The 12,262-nt window shown below is 50.7% G+C and overlaps 1 protein-coding gene across 1 annotated transcript in view; it reads left to right on the top strand.

The window, feature by feature from the left end:
• Positions 1-12,262, top strand: part of RETREG1 (reticulophagy regulator 1) — a 128,335-nt gene that overhangs the window by 91,294 nt on the left and 24,779 nt on the right. The window contains exons 3-7 of the mRNA XM_013008511.2: positions 6,261-6,387; positions 8,274-8,358; positions 8,800-8,937; positions 9,791-9,855; positions 10,116-10,242. Of these exons, the coding sequence (XP_012863965.2) occupies positions 6,261-6,387; positions 8,274-8,358; positions 8,800-8,937; positions 9,791-9,855; positions 10,116-10,242 (542 nt within the window). The remainder of the gene's footprint in view (positions 1-6,260; positions 6,388-8,273; positions 8,359-8,799; positions 8,938-9,790; positions 9,856-10,115; positions 10,243-12,262) is intronic.

Here is a 12,262-nt window from a genome sequence, read left to right on the forward strand (position 1 = left end):
TTTTTTTTTTTTTTTTTGCGAGAAGAGACTCTTTGGGCAAGAGAGATGGGATGGGTGACTGGCACGTGTTCTGTCTTACAGAATTACAGGCTATTATTAAAAGTGAAGGCGTGTCACATCTCTTATTCTTATAGAGCCGCCCAGTGGAGAATATTATGTACTGCACTCTGAAACTGTCCAAAGGGATCTAGACTTTTAGTTAGGTTTTAAAAAGGACAAATCGGTTAGGGAAACAGCATGCCTTTGTAGGAAGGGGAACTGAGGTTCAAAGGGGGTACTTCCTTGCAGGGCTAGTAATATGATAAAAAGAATTCTGAATATGTTTAAAAATTTATTTTTAGGGTTATACTACAAATTAGGTTTCCATTTAACAATTTCTATACCAACTGTTCCAAACGTGCTATCTCTTACAGTTTTGTCAGTGTATTGGTATTCTTGCTATTTCCAGTCTGTTTGAACATTGTTTTAAAATTATACTGCCCTGTTTGACAAAGCAAAAGCTTTTTCTTGTGAATTATGTGGGCTTTTACATTTGAGATCATCGTTTTTATACTCTACAGTTTTAAACTACTTATGAAACCTGTCAACTCATGCCCTACCCACCCCACCCCCACCACCCTGTTTTCCCTCTCCTCCCTCTTACAGAATACTATAGTTCCCCCAGTTAATGCCTGCCTCTCCTTGAGCCCTTATGGCTTAGTGGTTACACATTAGGCTGCTAACTGGAGGGTCAGCAGTTCAAAACCACTAGCCACTTTGTGGGAGAAAGATGAGGTCTTTTACTCTCATTTACAGTCTCAGAAAAACCCACAGGGGCAGTTCCACACTGTCCTGTGGAGTCACTATGAATTGGAGTCAGCTCAATGGCATTGTTTGTTTGACCCTAGCTAGAGCCCATTGCTTCCCTTTTCCACCCTCCTCAAAACTCACTGCTATTGAATCAATTCTAATTCATGTCAGCCCTATACGGCAGGACAGAGCTGCCACTGCGGGTTTCCGAGGCTGTAACTCTTCATGAAAGTGGAAAGCCCCATCTTTCTCCTGAGGAGTGGCCAGTGGTTTCAAACGGCTGACCTTGCAGTTATCAGCCCAACATGTGGCCATTTGGTAACTATCAAAGTCTGTTTCTGTTGGTGTGAAAACCTTCACCCTGATTTCTTTCTTTTAAAACAGGGGTCTCACCCAATACTTTATACTTTCGGAGAAAAACTGCATGAATTTAAAAGCTAAGAATTGAAGAATTTAAAAGCTAAGCTTCCTTTACAAACAAAGGAAAAAAACTGTTCCCATTCTCATTTGAGAGTTTGGGGTCAGTGTATTTGCTATGTAACAAAATAAAACAAATCCCCCCCCCCCAAAAAAAAATTATTCTTCAAGTTAGATTGCTTTTTTCATTGGTTTGTCCCCTCTGGGCCCTACATTATAGACTTGTTCAATAGGGCCTAGGTGGTGTTTCTTCCAGGCCAGGGTGAACTATGGTTAGTAGAGCAAGGACCTAATATTCAGAGGTAGCCCTGGAGGCATGCTGGTTATGCATTGGGCTGTGAGCCACAAGGTTAGCAGTTTGAAACCATCAACCGCTCCTCGGAAGAAAGACAAGGCTTTCTACTCCTGTGTGTTAGGCTGGATTGACTAGAGAAACAAATTCAGTGACATTCACATATGTGTAAGAAAGAACTTTATATCAAGAAAACTTCCCAGCCCAGTCCACCGCAAGTCCATAAGTCCGATACTAGTCACCAAGTCTTCAGACTCACACAGCCACCTGCAATGATGTAGAATGCAAGAGGATCACAGGCTGGTGGGTGCAAAGTCTTGTGGATCCAATGGCGGTGGCTCTGGCAGCAACCAGGGTAAGCCAGCAGGAAGGTAAAGACAGGTTGTGGTGGGAGGGAAGCCCCCAGGGCCCTCCTTATGAGAAGGCCACAACCACAAGAAGTCACCATCAGGCTATGACCTGATTGACAGGCTGAACTCCACCCGTACACTTTTATGTATCTTCAAGTTGACATGGACTTATATAACTATCACATCCTCTGTGGTCTCAGAAACCCACAGGGGCAGATCTACCCTGTCCTATAGGGGAGAACTAGTGGCTTCATGAGGAGACTGCCCCATAAAGATTACGGCCCTGGAATGTTTTATGGGATAGTTCTACTTTGTCTGATAGGGTGATGAGTTGGACTTCACTCGCAGCAATGCGGTTTGGGGAAACAAGCCCCCTCTGAGTCCTTTGGCCCAGGCCTAGTGAATCCTGGGTTTTCTGGCTGAGGGGATGGGAACAGGCATTCTTTTCAGCCCTGAGAAGGCCCCTGGTCCCTGGCGCCCCTCAGGTGGCCCTCTCTGGGCCCCAGCTGCCTCGCACACATGCACTGGGCACCCGGACTTTGCAGAGGAAGTCTCCATAGATCTTTGGGGTTCCCTCTGGGCAGCACTGACCTTGCTGGTACCCTGTTCTAAAAGCTCCAGCCCCCATGGCCTCCTCAGCTCTGGCTCTTCACCTATTTCGTGGCCTGGAAACCCTCTCAGGCAGCGGACTCCGACTCTTAGGGTCCGCTGCCTTCCTTCCTGAGACCCGCTAAGAGGGTAGGAACACACACCTTCCCCAGTACACAGAGTGAAACCCAAGTAAGTGGGCAGCTGGCAAGCCCACAGAAAACAAAGTAGTCACAGGTGCCAGTCACTGCCCTAAATTAAAGACCAGTTGTCATCCAGCCAATTGTGGCTCCTGGCGGCCCACCATATGTCACAGAACCGCGTCCTAAAGAGTTTTCGGTGGTTGATTCTCCGGAAGTAGAACCCCAGGCCTTTCTCCCAAAGAGCCTCTGGTTGGACGGGCACCTCTAGCCTTTCCGTTAGAAGCTGAGCAGATAGCTGCCACGCAGCAGTGCCCTAGGGGTTCAACCGTACTCCACGGTGCAACTGGCGGACTGTACTTTAGAAGGGGCTGGAGGTGGTAGTGGCGACTTCCCCTTTAAAACCACTGGAACAGGACCCCCCATGCTTGTGTGATTTGGGGGAGGGTGGTCATCAGAGGGAGACTCTGGTTGTGTTGATCTCACCGCCAGAGTGAAGGTGATGGTTGGGAGCCAGCTGGAAGGCAGGAGAGAACAAGGAAAGAAAGATGGGAGGGACAGATGGAAGGAAGGGAGGAAGGGAAAAGCAAGGTGGGAGAAAGGATAGACGGAAGGGAAAGTGGAACAAAGACTTTACTTCCCATTGATCCTGGAGAACGCATGCTTTCTCTAAAACTAAAATGGGAAAGAATAACCCCTGGGAGATTAATACAGAAGCCATTGGTAAGGCATCAGGCACAGAGCACTCGAACAACTCTTTAAGCACCGTCATTCCCTGCCCCTCCGATGTCCGCTGGGCCTTCCGTGGCCCAGCCAGCAGTGCCAAGCGGGGTGGGAAGACAGCCACGCTGCGTGTAAAAGATCTGTTCCCCAGCACCGTCCAGTATTCACAGATCGCTCTCTGCGTAGGAGCCTCCCCCCAGGGCTCTCTAGGAAAACCGAGAGCTTCGTGATGGAGCAACCCTGCGTGCGAGCAACGTCACCAGCCTCTGGCGTGCACAGGCGTTTCCGCTGGGAGCTGGGATCCCGCAGAGGAGACACGCCCTGTCCTGGCAAGGGCGGGCTCAGCATCGTGCTGCCCTGCCACTGGCGGAGGCTCTGCAGGAGCCATTGCACCCTGAACTTGCACCTGTGGCCCGTGAAAAGATGCTGTGGCTGGAACTCAGGTTCTTACCTCATGGAGAGAAAGATTTACGTTTGAAAGACATAGGCCATCGCAGGAGAAATTTATGTAGAGGCTCCTAGGAAGAAGTGGGAGACAGAGGCGGCTTTCTTTACCTGTCAAGAATCACAGTCTAGGAAACCCACAGGGGCACTTCTACCTGCCGGTAGGGTCCCTGTGAGTCAGAAGAGACTGGCTGGAAGGGAGTTTGATTTGGGGGTTGTTTTAGGAGGAAGGAAACCTTATCAGCCCGAATGGCTGGCCTTGTATTTCTTGCCCCGCCCGCCAGGCACACCAACGGGGTTTTTTTTTAAGCTTCCCCACTCCCACGCCAAGGAGATTCTCGGGAACTTAACTTCCGTGGGGACAACAAGAGGTTCTGGGAAGTGTAGTCCCAAGATGTCCTGGATTCTGAGTGGGCTGTGTCCAAATCTGCACCTTGGCTCCTTTGCCTGGCCTGGCTGCCACACGCTTTGAATGTGTTGATGGCCCCAGAACTGTCCTTGGCACCTGTGGCGTCTGCTTTAGGGCTGGACTTTGCCCCAAACCAGCTGGGTGAACTCAGGTTCCAACCGCCTCGTCTTAAGGGAACCCGAAAAGGTGGCATTCACGGTCCTTTCCCATTCTCAACCATGTCACGAAGAACCAGGGACCTCGGCCAGGTTGGCTCTTCAGTCTCGACAACCTGCTGTGTCTCAGAAGAGAGCTGTGCTCCCCAGGGATTTGAGTGGAAGCGCACCACCAGGCCCTCGTTATAAGATGGCCCTGGGCCGACACACCCTCCAGCCCTTTAGGATGACAGCCAAGTGTGCGGACCCTGTGCGCCACCCAGGGGTTTCCAAAGAACTATGAAAAACTCAGACTCAGGGCCACCGGGTCCGTTCGGACTCCGAGAGACCCCACAGGACAGGGTAGAACTGCCCCCACGGGTTCCTGAGACGGTAACTCTTTATGGGAGTAGAGAGCCTCGCCTTTCTCTCAGGGAGCTGCTGGTGGATTCCAAGCGCTGACCTTGTGGTGAGCAGCCCGACTTGTAACCCACCACAGCACCCAGGCTCTGGAATAATCCAGTCACTTAAACTGAACTGCAGGGACACCATTAAGGATAGAGTTGCTCGAAGATACAGGGGAAAAGCCTGTTTCTTAGGGTATGCACTGTGAATCACAATTAGACGATTTTAAATAGTATGTTTTGGGCAGAAGTTTACCAGTGGGGTCAGCTCAGAAGGTTACGGTGACTGACTTCGGGGACTCACGACAATGCACCTGTTCATTCTTTGAGGGCAGTCGGGATGTCCTATGGGAATTTTGTTGGACTACCTTTCCCCACCCATTATACAGCCCTGATCTTGCCCCGTTCAGACTTCTTTTTGTCCCTTAAACTCAGAGCACAACGGAAACACAATGTGCATCTCTCAAGGATGCCCCAAATGATATTTGGGCGTGATGTGCATCCAAGAGCACAGAATTCTTCAGGGAACGGCTGGGGTTGTTGGGTGTCATTGAATCGGCCCTGACCCATAGCAACCCTGTGCACAACAGAAGGGACCGCTGCCCAGTCCTGCGCCCCTCATCATGGGTGCTGTGTCTGAGGCCACTCTTGTAGCCACTGTGACAATCCAGCTCATCGCGGCTCTTCCTCTGTTTCGCTGACCCTCTACTTCACCAAGCACGCCATCCTTCTCCAGGGACTGGTCTCTCCTGATGGAGATGACGGCAAAGGGTTAGAGAAACGGAGGCAGGGTTTTCAGAAGTGTATCCATTTAGACAGAGGGTAAGCTGAGAAACAGCCGCCTCACATTTGGGTATTTTTATTTCAGAAAGGATTCTCTGATCCCGTAGCAGTACTTCCTGCCTCATCTTCCCATGTACATGCACGCCAAGCCCTCTGTGTCAGAAGCACTGCCCCGCTGCATGGAGGGGATGGCAGTGTATAAGCCCAAATGAAAAGGGGGAGGGATTGTCGAGGGGGAAACAGATGCTCTGCTCCGTAAGCTTTGACCCATTTCACACAATAGGAAGTTCAATCAATAGTACACTTTTTAAAGTGCCACGACTCCCCAGTCCTAACTGTAAAGCCGGGATTTCTCCCTCCTCCCCAGCACCGTGCACTGTTGTTCTTCACCCGCTCCGTTGTGGCAAGTTCAACAGATGAGCCCCTCCAGGTGTGTTCTCGGTCCACGTGCAACTGCCTGGATCCACGTGGCCAACTCCCCACCCTATGTCAGATTTCAGCCTACACCTGACTCCTTTGGAGAAGTTGTCCCATGGTCTCCACCTGTCCTTTCTTCTCCCTCACAGCATTCCCCTGGGTGTAGCTGGTGATTTCATTGTGCTACTAGCGGTGCCGTGTCTCTGAACACGGCCGTTGTTTAATGAGGCCGTCTTACTCCTGTTTTCCCAGAGCCAGTGGCCAGCAGAAGGGATGCAAGATAAGCATGCTGGACTCCATGGGTGGTGGAAGATGCATCCAAAACACAGGGCCAATGATGTGTTTTTCTCCTCCTGTCTTTTCTCTTTAGCTGGGAAGTTGTCGATTCCAAACCGGATGAGAGAACCAGTTTCAGCCACTGCATCGCAGAATCCTGGGAGAACGTGAACCTCTTCCTCCAGGAAATGTCTCTCTTTAAGCAGCAGAGCCCGGGCAAGGCAAGTCCCCCGGCGCAGGCGCTGGCTGTGTGTGCCCCGCAGTGCCCACTACACTTGGAAGAGAGCAGCGTGTAAACGAGAAAAACCACACCAAACCCGGTGCCGTGCAGTCAGTTCCAACGCACGGCGAACCTACGTGGCTGTGTAGAACTGACCCTTGGGTTTAAATCTTTACAGGTGTAGACAGCCTCGTCTTTCTCTCCTGGAGCGACTGCTGGGTTCAAACCACCGGCCCCTGTGGTTAGCAGCTCAGTGCCTCACCCACTGTGCCACCAGGGCTCCTTGATCAACTTGTAACTCAACTCACTGCCGTCGAGTTGACCCAACTCATAGCTACCCTATAGGACAGGTTCCCAAGACTGTAACTCTCCTCCGGAGTGGAAAGCCTCATCTTTCTCCCTCAGATCAGCTGGTGGTTTTGAACTGCTGACGTTACCCATGTCATTCAAGCAACTCTTAGCAGGCTTCAGAATGCCAGCTGCCCCGTGGGAGAAAGACGAGGCTTTCTACTCTCTAAAGACTTGTAGTCTTGGCCAACTCCCCTTATCATTGTATCTCCCTTGTGACCCATTTTAAAGTTGTTTCCGGTTTTACTATTTTCTGCTTTCTTCTTGATGGAGGTAATTCGCATTGTCGTTATCAAGAAGACCTGGTTGTTCTTTAGACTCTGGCGGCCTCTCCTTTTGCAGTTTGCTTCTTACACCTGACACCCTTCCCGAGGGCCTCTGCCGTGTCAGAAAGAGCTCTTCACTTTGCTCCCTGAGCTGGTGCCTGAGTAAACGCTTGCCAAAGGTCAGAGTCAAAGTCAGCGGACTATCTAGGTCTCCTCCCCGCCTCCCTCCCCGAGCTCATGACCAGTGATTGCTCAGAGGTACATGCACACGTTTCTTTCTCCAGTGGCACACTTCAGAGTGTGTGGAAATATTATATTTTACCGCCACTTTTCCACGAACTTTTTGAAGCCCTCTCCTCCGCGCGCGTGTATACTGTGCGTGTGCATGTGCACAAATGCCTCTCATCTGTCTCTGGCGTGTTTCCCTGTGCTTGTGACTCTTGATGGGCATGTGGGCATATGGCACTGCGGGTTTGGTTACCCTGCAGTGACTCTAAGTCACAGGCGTGTCTGGGATTGTGTTCTTCCTCTTCTCGTGTGCCTCGTGATGATAATGGCCACAGGCGTGACCCGTGGAGGTAGGGAAGGGGGGAGTCCTTTTTCTCTGTAGACCGACACTAGCCCCAGACCCTCGCAATCGCAATCGCTTTTAGTCAGAGGTCAACTAGACTAAAGCCGGCCGAACCCAGGGGCCACGAGTCAGGCCTAGTGGAAAACAAAACAAAATGCCGTTTGAAAAGAATGTTCCTTCACCTTATAGGTCATAGGAGGAGCCCTGGTGGTGAGTGGGTTCAATGCTGAGCTACTGACAGCAACGTTGGTGGTTCAGACCCACCGGCCACTCCAAAGGAGAAAAGAGAGGTTTTCTGCTCCTGTAAAGATCCACACAGTGGGAAGCCCAGTGGAGCCGTTACAGTCAGGTCTACCCGGTTGGTATGAGTTGGATTCCACTCGAGGGCAGTGGGTTTTTGTAGACCATGTATCAGCTGTTGACGGATACTGACTCATGGTGACCCTGTGAGATAGAGAACTGCCACCCCCCAGGGTTTCTAAAGCCGTAAATCTTTTGGGAAGCAGACTGCCTCATTGTTCTCCAGGGGGGGTTCAAACTGCCAGACCTTTGGGTTTGCTGCTGAGCGCTTTAGTCATGGGGACCCCGGGGTGCCTGGATGACACAGTGCTCCACACCCACTGTGTGTGTGCCCCCCTCCCCCCAGTCCCGCAGGACCTTGGTATCGGGCGTAGCTGACCCTGGTTGTCTCTCTCCTTCTAGTTCTGCCTCCTGGTGTGCAGCGTGTGCACGTTTTTTACGGTCTTGGGAAGTTACATTCCTGGGGTGATACTCAGCTATCTCTTGCGTAAGTATAGTGCAACTCGGGCCTCATGTGTGGGGCACACTGGGGGGAGGGGCATCCCCTTCTCGGTCAGCCAGACGCCCCCTACCACCCCACCATCGTTTCCGGAGGAGGGATGAGTGCTCGATGAGGGAGGAAACAGCTCGTGCTGGACTCCCCGGCTGGACACCGCTGCTCCTCATCCCTGTAGATAAGCGGAGGCTTTAGAGTGGCAGGAGGAGTGACAGGCAGGCGTGGACGTCCGCAGTCCTCTCGATGGTACTTGATGTCCATCAAGCGATCAGCGAGCTGTGCTTCTCACGCCTCCCCCTCATACGCCCCATAAGAAACACACTCCCGTCTCCCAGTAAGGAGCTGAAGTGTGTTTTCATGGAATTCAGACACGGACGGAGCCCCTTGAAAGAAAGGTCATCTCACGTCCAGGTCCCCCTCCTTCTGTTCCAGTGCTCTGTGCGTTTTTGTGCCCACTGTTCAAGTGTCATGACATCGGGCAGCGACTCTACTGCACCATCAAGGCGGTTCTGTTGAAACTCGACTTTGGAATCGGGGAATATCTTCACCAGAAGAAATGTGAGAGATCCGGTAGGTACCAGCGGGACTTCGGTTCCGTTAGTGGAGTTTACTGTGACGTCACTGCCCTCAGTTGCCTTTCAGCCTCATAAGAAGCCCTGTTACAGAAGAGCCTCCCCCCAAAGAGCATAGTCTTAGATGTTGACTGGCTTGTCAAACATGTCCTCGAGGAAACTGGCCTCGTATCCAAATAAGGAGGAAGGGCTGAACAGCTCTGCGTATTTCTATTGCTGATCTGTGTGCGTGGTTGCAATTGTTTGATTTGGGGTTGGAGACCTGCCAATGAAACAGCTGACCCCGTAGGAGAGGGGGGGGGAGGCCAGGGAAGCAGGGGCAGGAAGGGCTGAGCAATGAAGAGAGGAGGAGCGAATGGGATCTTTTCTGCTGCATGGTCTGCCCCACAATCCAATTGAGCAGCTGTCCTTAAACAGGAGCCTGGTCAGAATCCCATGGAAGGCTCATGAAAGCTTGGATCGCTGCCCCCCCCACCCTCCTGCCGAGTTTCTGACTCGCCAAGTCGAGAGGAGGGCAGTTCCACTCTGCCTTACGTGGAGTCCGAGTCAACACAGTGGCAGCAGAGGGAGAGAATGGGGCCTGGGAGTCTGTGCTCTGAACACGTTTCCAGGGAAGCTGATAGCGCAGGTCCTCCGCTCCGAACCATCGACGTAAGAGACCGCTTCCTTTGTAAACCGAACATTTGGCTAACATGTGGTGCTTGTTAGGGAAAGACAGGTAATTACGTGGAGGTGTTAGAGAGTATGAGGAAGGTGTGTGTAAGAATCTGTCCGTAATAAGAAATGACCACAGTCTGTCTGAGTGAGCCAGGAAGCTCAGTGCACACCCCCACCCCTCTTTTTCTCACCAGAAGCAGACCAAGAAAAATGTCTCAAGGATGACAGCGAGCTAGACTTCTCAGCACTTTGCCCCAAGGTAACTGTCCTTTCTGTTCCCGGCTTCTCCCATGTCCTTTGTTGGCCGGGGCTTCCCAGGCATCTAGGCCAAGTGGGTTTCCTCCCAGGAGCCCCCTCCTGCTAGAGCTCGTCAGACCACTTCTGCAGGGAAAAGAAACCCTCTAGATCTCCTGGCTTTTGGTGCTTAAATGTTGCCTGGCCTTTGTGGGAGGTTTTGGAAAGATGATCGCAAAGCATTTAATTACAAGCACCCCTGGTGTCTCGCTTATGTTGGCGCAGATTAGCCTCACGGGAGCTGCCAAAGAATTATCCGTGTCGGACACAGATGTCTCAGAGGTCTCCTGGACGGATAACGGGACCTTCAACCTCTCCGAGGGATACACTCCCCAGACGGACACGTCTGACGGTAGGTGCCGGCTGCCGTGGAGACTTCGATTTGTGTCCCTGTGGCAAGCTCCCGCAAAAACACTTCCCTTCTGTCAGCTGCTAAGTGGTCCACGAGAGCACGGAGCAGCCAAACAGTGCAGCATTACCTGGCTCTATGAAAGAATGAACTAAGTCATCTTTCATACCTCTCCTGTGGCTTTTCCCATCGTGGTAAGCAGTATTGCTACCATAACTGTCATTGCTGGGGAGCCAGGTCCGACTCACCATGACCCTGTATCACAGGGTGGAACGACCCCTGTGCGTTTCCCAAACTCATTCTGGAAAGGAGTAGAAAGCCTCATCTTTCCCAGCCGGTGTTTTCGAACTACTGATCTTTTGGCTAGAGCCCACCACGTAATTCACTATGCCACCAGGGCTCCTTGTCACAGAAGATGATCCCCACTTCCCATATAATATCATCTTAGGCTTCTTTTTTTTAAATTAAAAAAAATAATATTTTGGCATGTAATCCATGTATCATCCAATTCAACAGTTTAATCACATTAAGAAAAGTGGGGCATCTGAGACTGGTGAGCAAGCTGTGAGCCAGCACCAGGGGATGCTGGAGCCACCCCAGCCTGTTGCCTGTCACCTGGCTTGTTGTACAGTCTGGACTTTAAACATTTCTGTTTGCATTTTTGCGACTTTGTAGTGTTTAGGTTGTGTTTGTACCTGTTGTGTGGAATTGAAGGGCTGTATTGAATAAACAGGATTAGAATGGAAAAAAAAAGAAGAGTGGAGCCGTCATCACCATCACCCGTCACCGTCACCAACGGTAGCACACTCTCTTCTTGTGGTCATGGTGATAGCTCCCATTCCCACATCCTCCCTGCGGTGCCCCAGGGAGTGAGCCTGCCTGGCATCCACGGACCATATACCACCCGCTTGTTTGTGCAAATGAAAAACCACTTTGAGAGAGGAGGCTTCACCTTAGCTGGGGGGAAGACCAATCATTTCCTGCCATATAACATTGTCCTACACTCACCCCAAATTAGCAGACACTCCTACAAGTGATGAGCGACTCTTACTAGAAATGCAAATCAAGAGGCAGGTAGAAGGCGATCAAACCTCTGTGGAGGGTCGACCTGGTGGGGCAGCCTGCCCTTGGGGAAAATGCTGAACATTCTGTATAGAGAGCCCAAGGGAAGAATGCAGCCAGGATTATGTTCCTGGACGGACCCTTTTGACTTAGTTTCTATGAAATCCTTGGTAACCCTAGCCAAATGCTCTAGACAACTAAGTCTTTAGACTCATTTTAAACTTTTATACTCTTTGCAACTATACACCCAAATAAATAATTTTCTTATCCCAATTGTCAGGGGAGGGAGCAAATGGTTGAAGGACCCAATCTTGGTCAGTACAAATGAAATCATTGAGATGCCAACGATCACCTGCTCTCAGATGGATTTATATCCTGTGTGCAGAACTGGCACCTTATAGGCATGGGAAGTAACATATGGTTGCCGGGGTTAGTGAAGAACTATGGAGTAAGCATTGGGCAGCTAACTGTGGAAAGTTGGCAGTTCAAACCCACCAGCCACTCCGAGGGAGAAAAAGGAGGCTGTCTGCTTCTGTGAAGATTTCAGTCTCAGAAATCCAAAGGAGCAGACCTACGCTGTCCTGCAGGGCCACTGTGGCAGTCAGTGATTTTTTTAGTTTCATTTTGTTTTTTGAAGGGTCAGTGGGGACAGCTCGAGTGTCTGCATACGGGTTTCTTTTGGAGTGATGAGAAACATTTTGGAATCAGATCATGGTGGTGGATGTAAAGCTTGGAGCCTGTACTAATCACCATGGGGTCGTACACTTTAAGAGGGCGGTTTATGGTGCATGAAGAAACTCCTCCTCACGATGCCGATTCATAGTGTGGTCCTTGTTTAGGACTGCAGTTGGCTTTACACATCTTCTCATTTAAAAAATCATGTTAGAGAAGCAGTAGCTATTTGCGTCATGCAAGGGGTCTTCAAAATTTTATGAAAATGATATTATAAGATATCTTCATT

Source organism: Echinops telfairi, unplaced genomic scaffold (genome assembly GCF_000313985.2).
Source record: "Echinops telfairi isolate 266 unplaced genomic scaffold, ASM31398v2 ScPeMD7_7469;HRSCAF=8507_1, whole genome shotgun sequence".
NCBI classification, from domain to species: domain Eukaryota; kingdom Metazoa; phylum Chordata; class Mammalia; order Afrosoricida; family Tenrecidae; genus Echinops; species Echinops telfairi.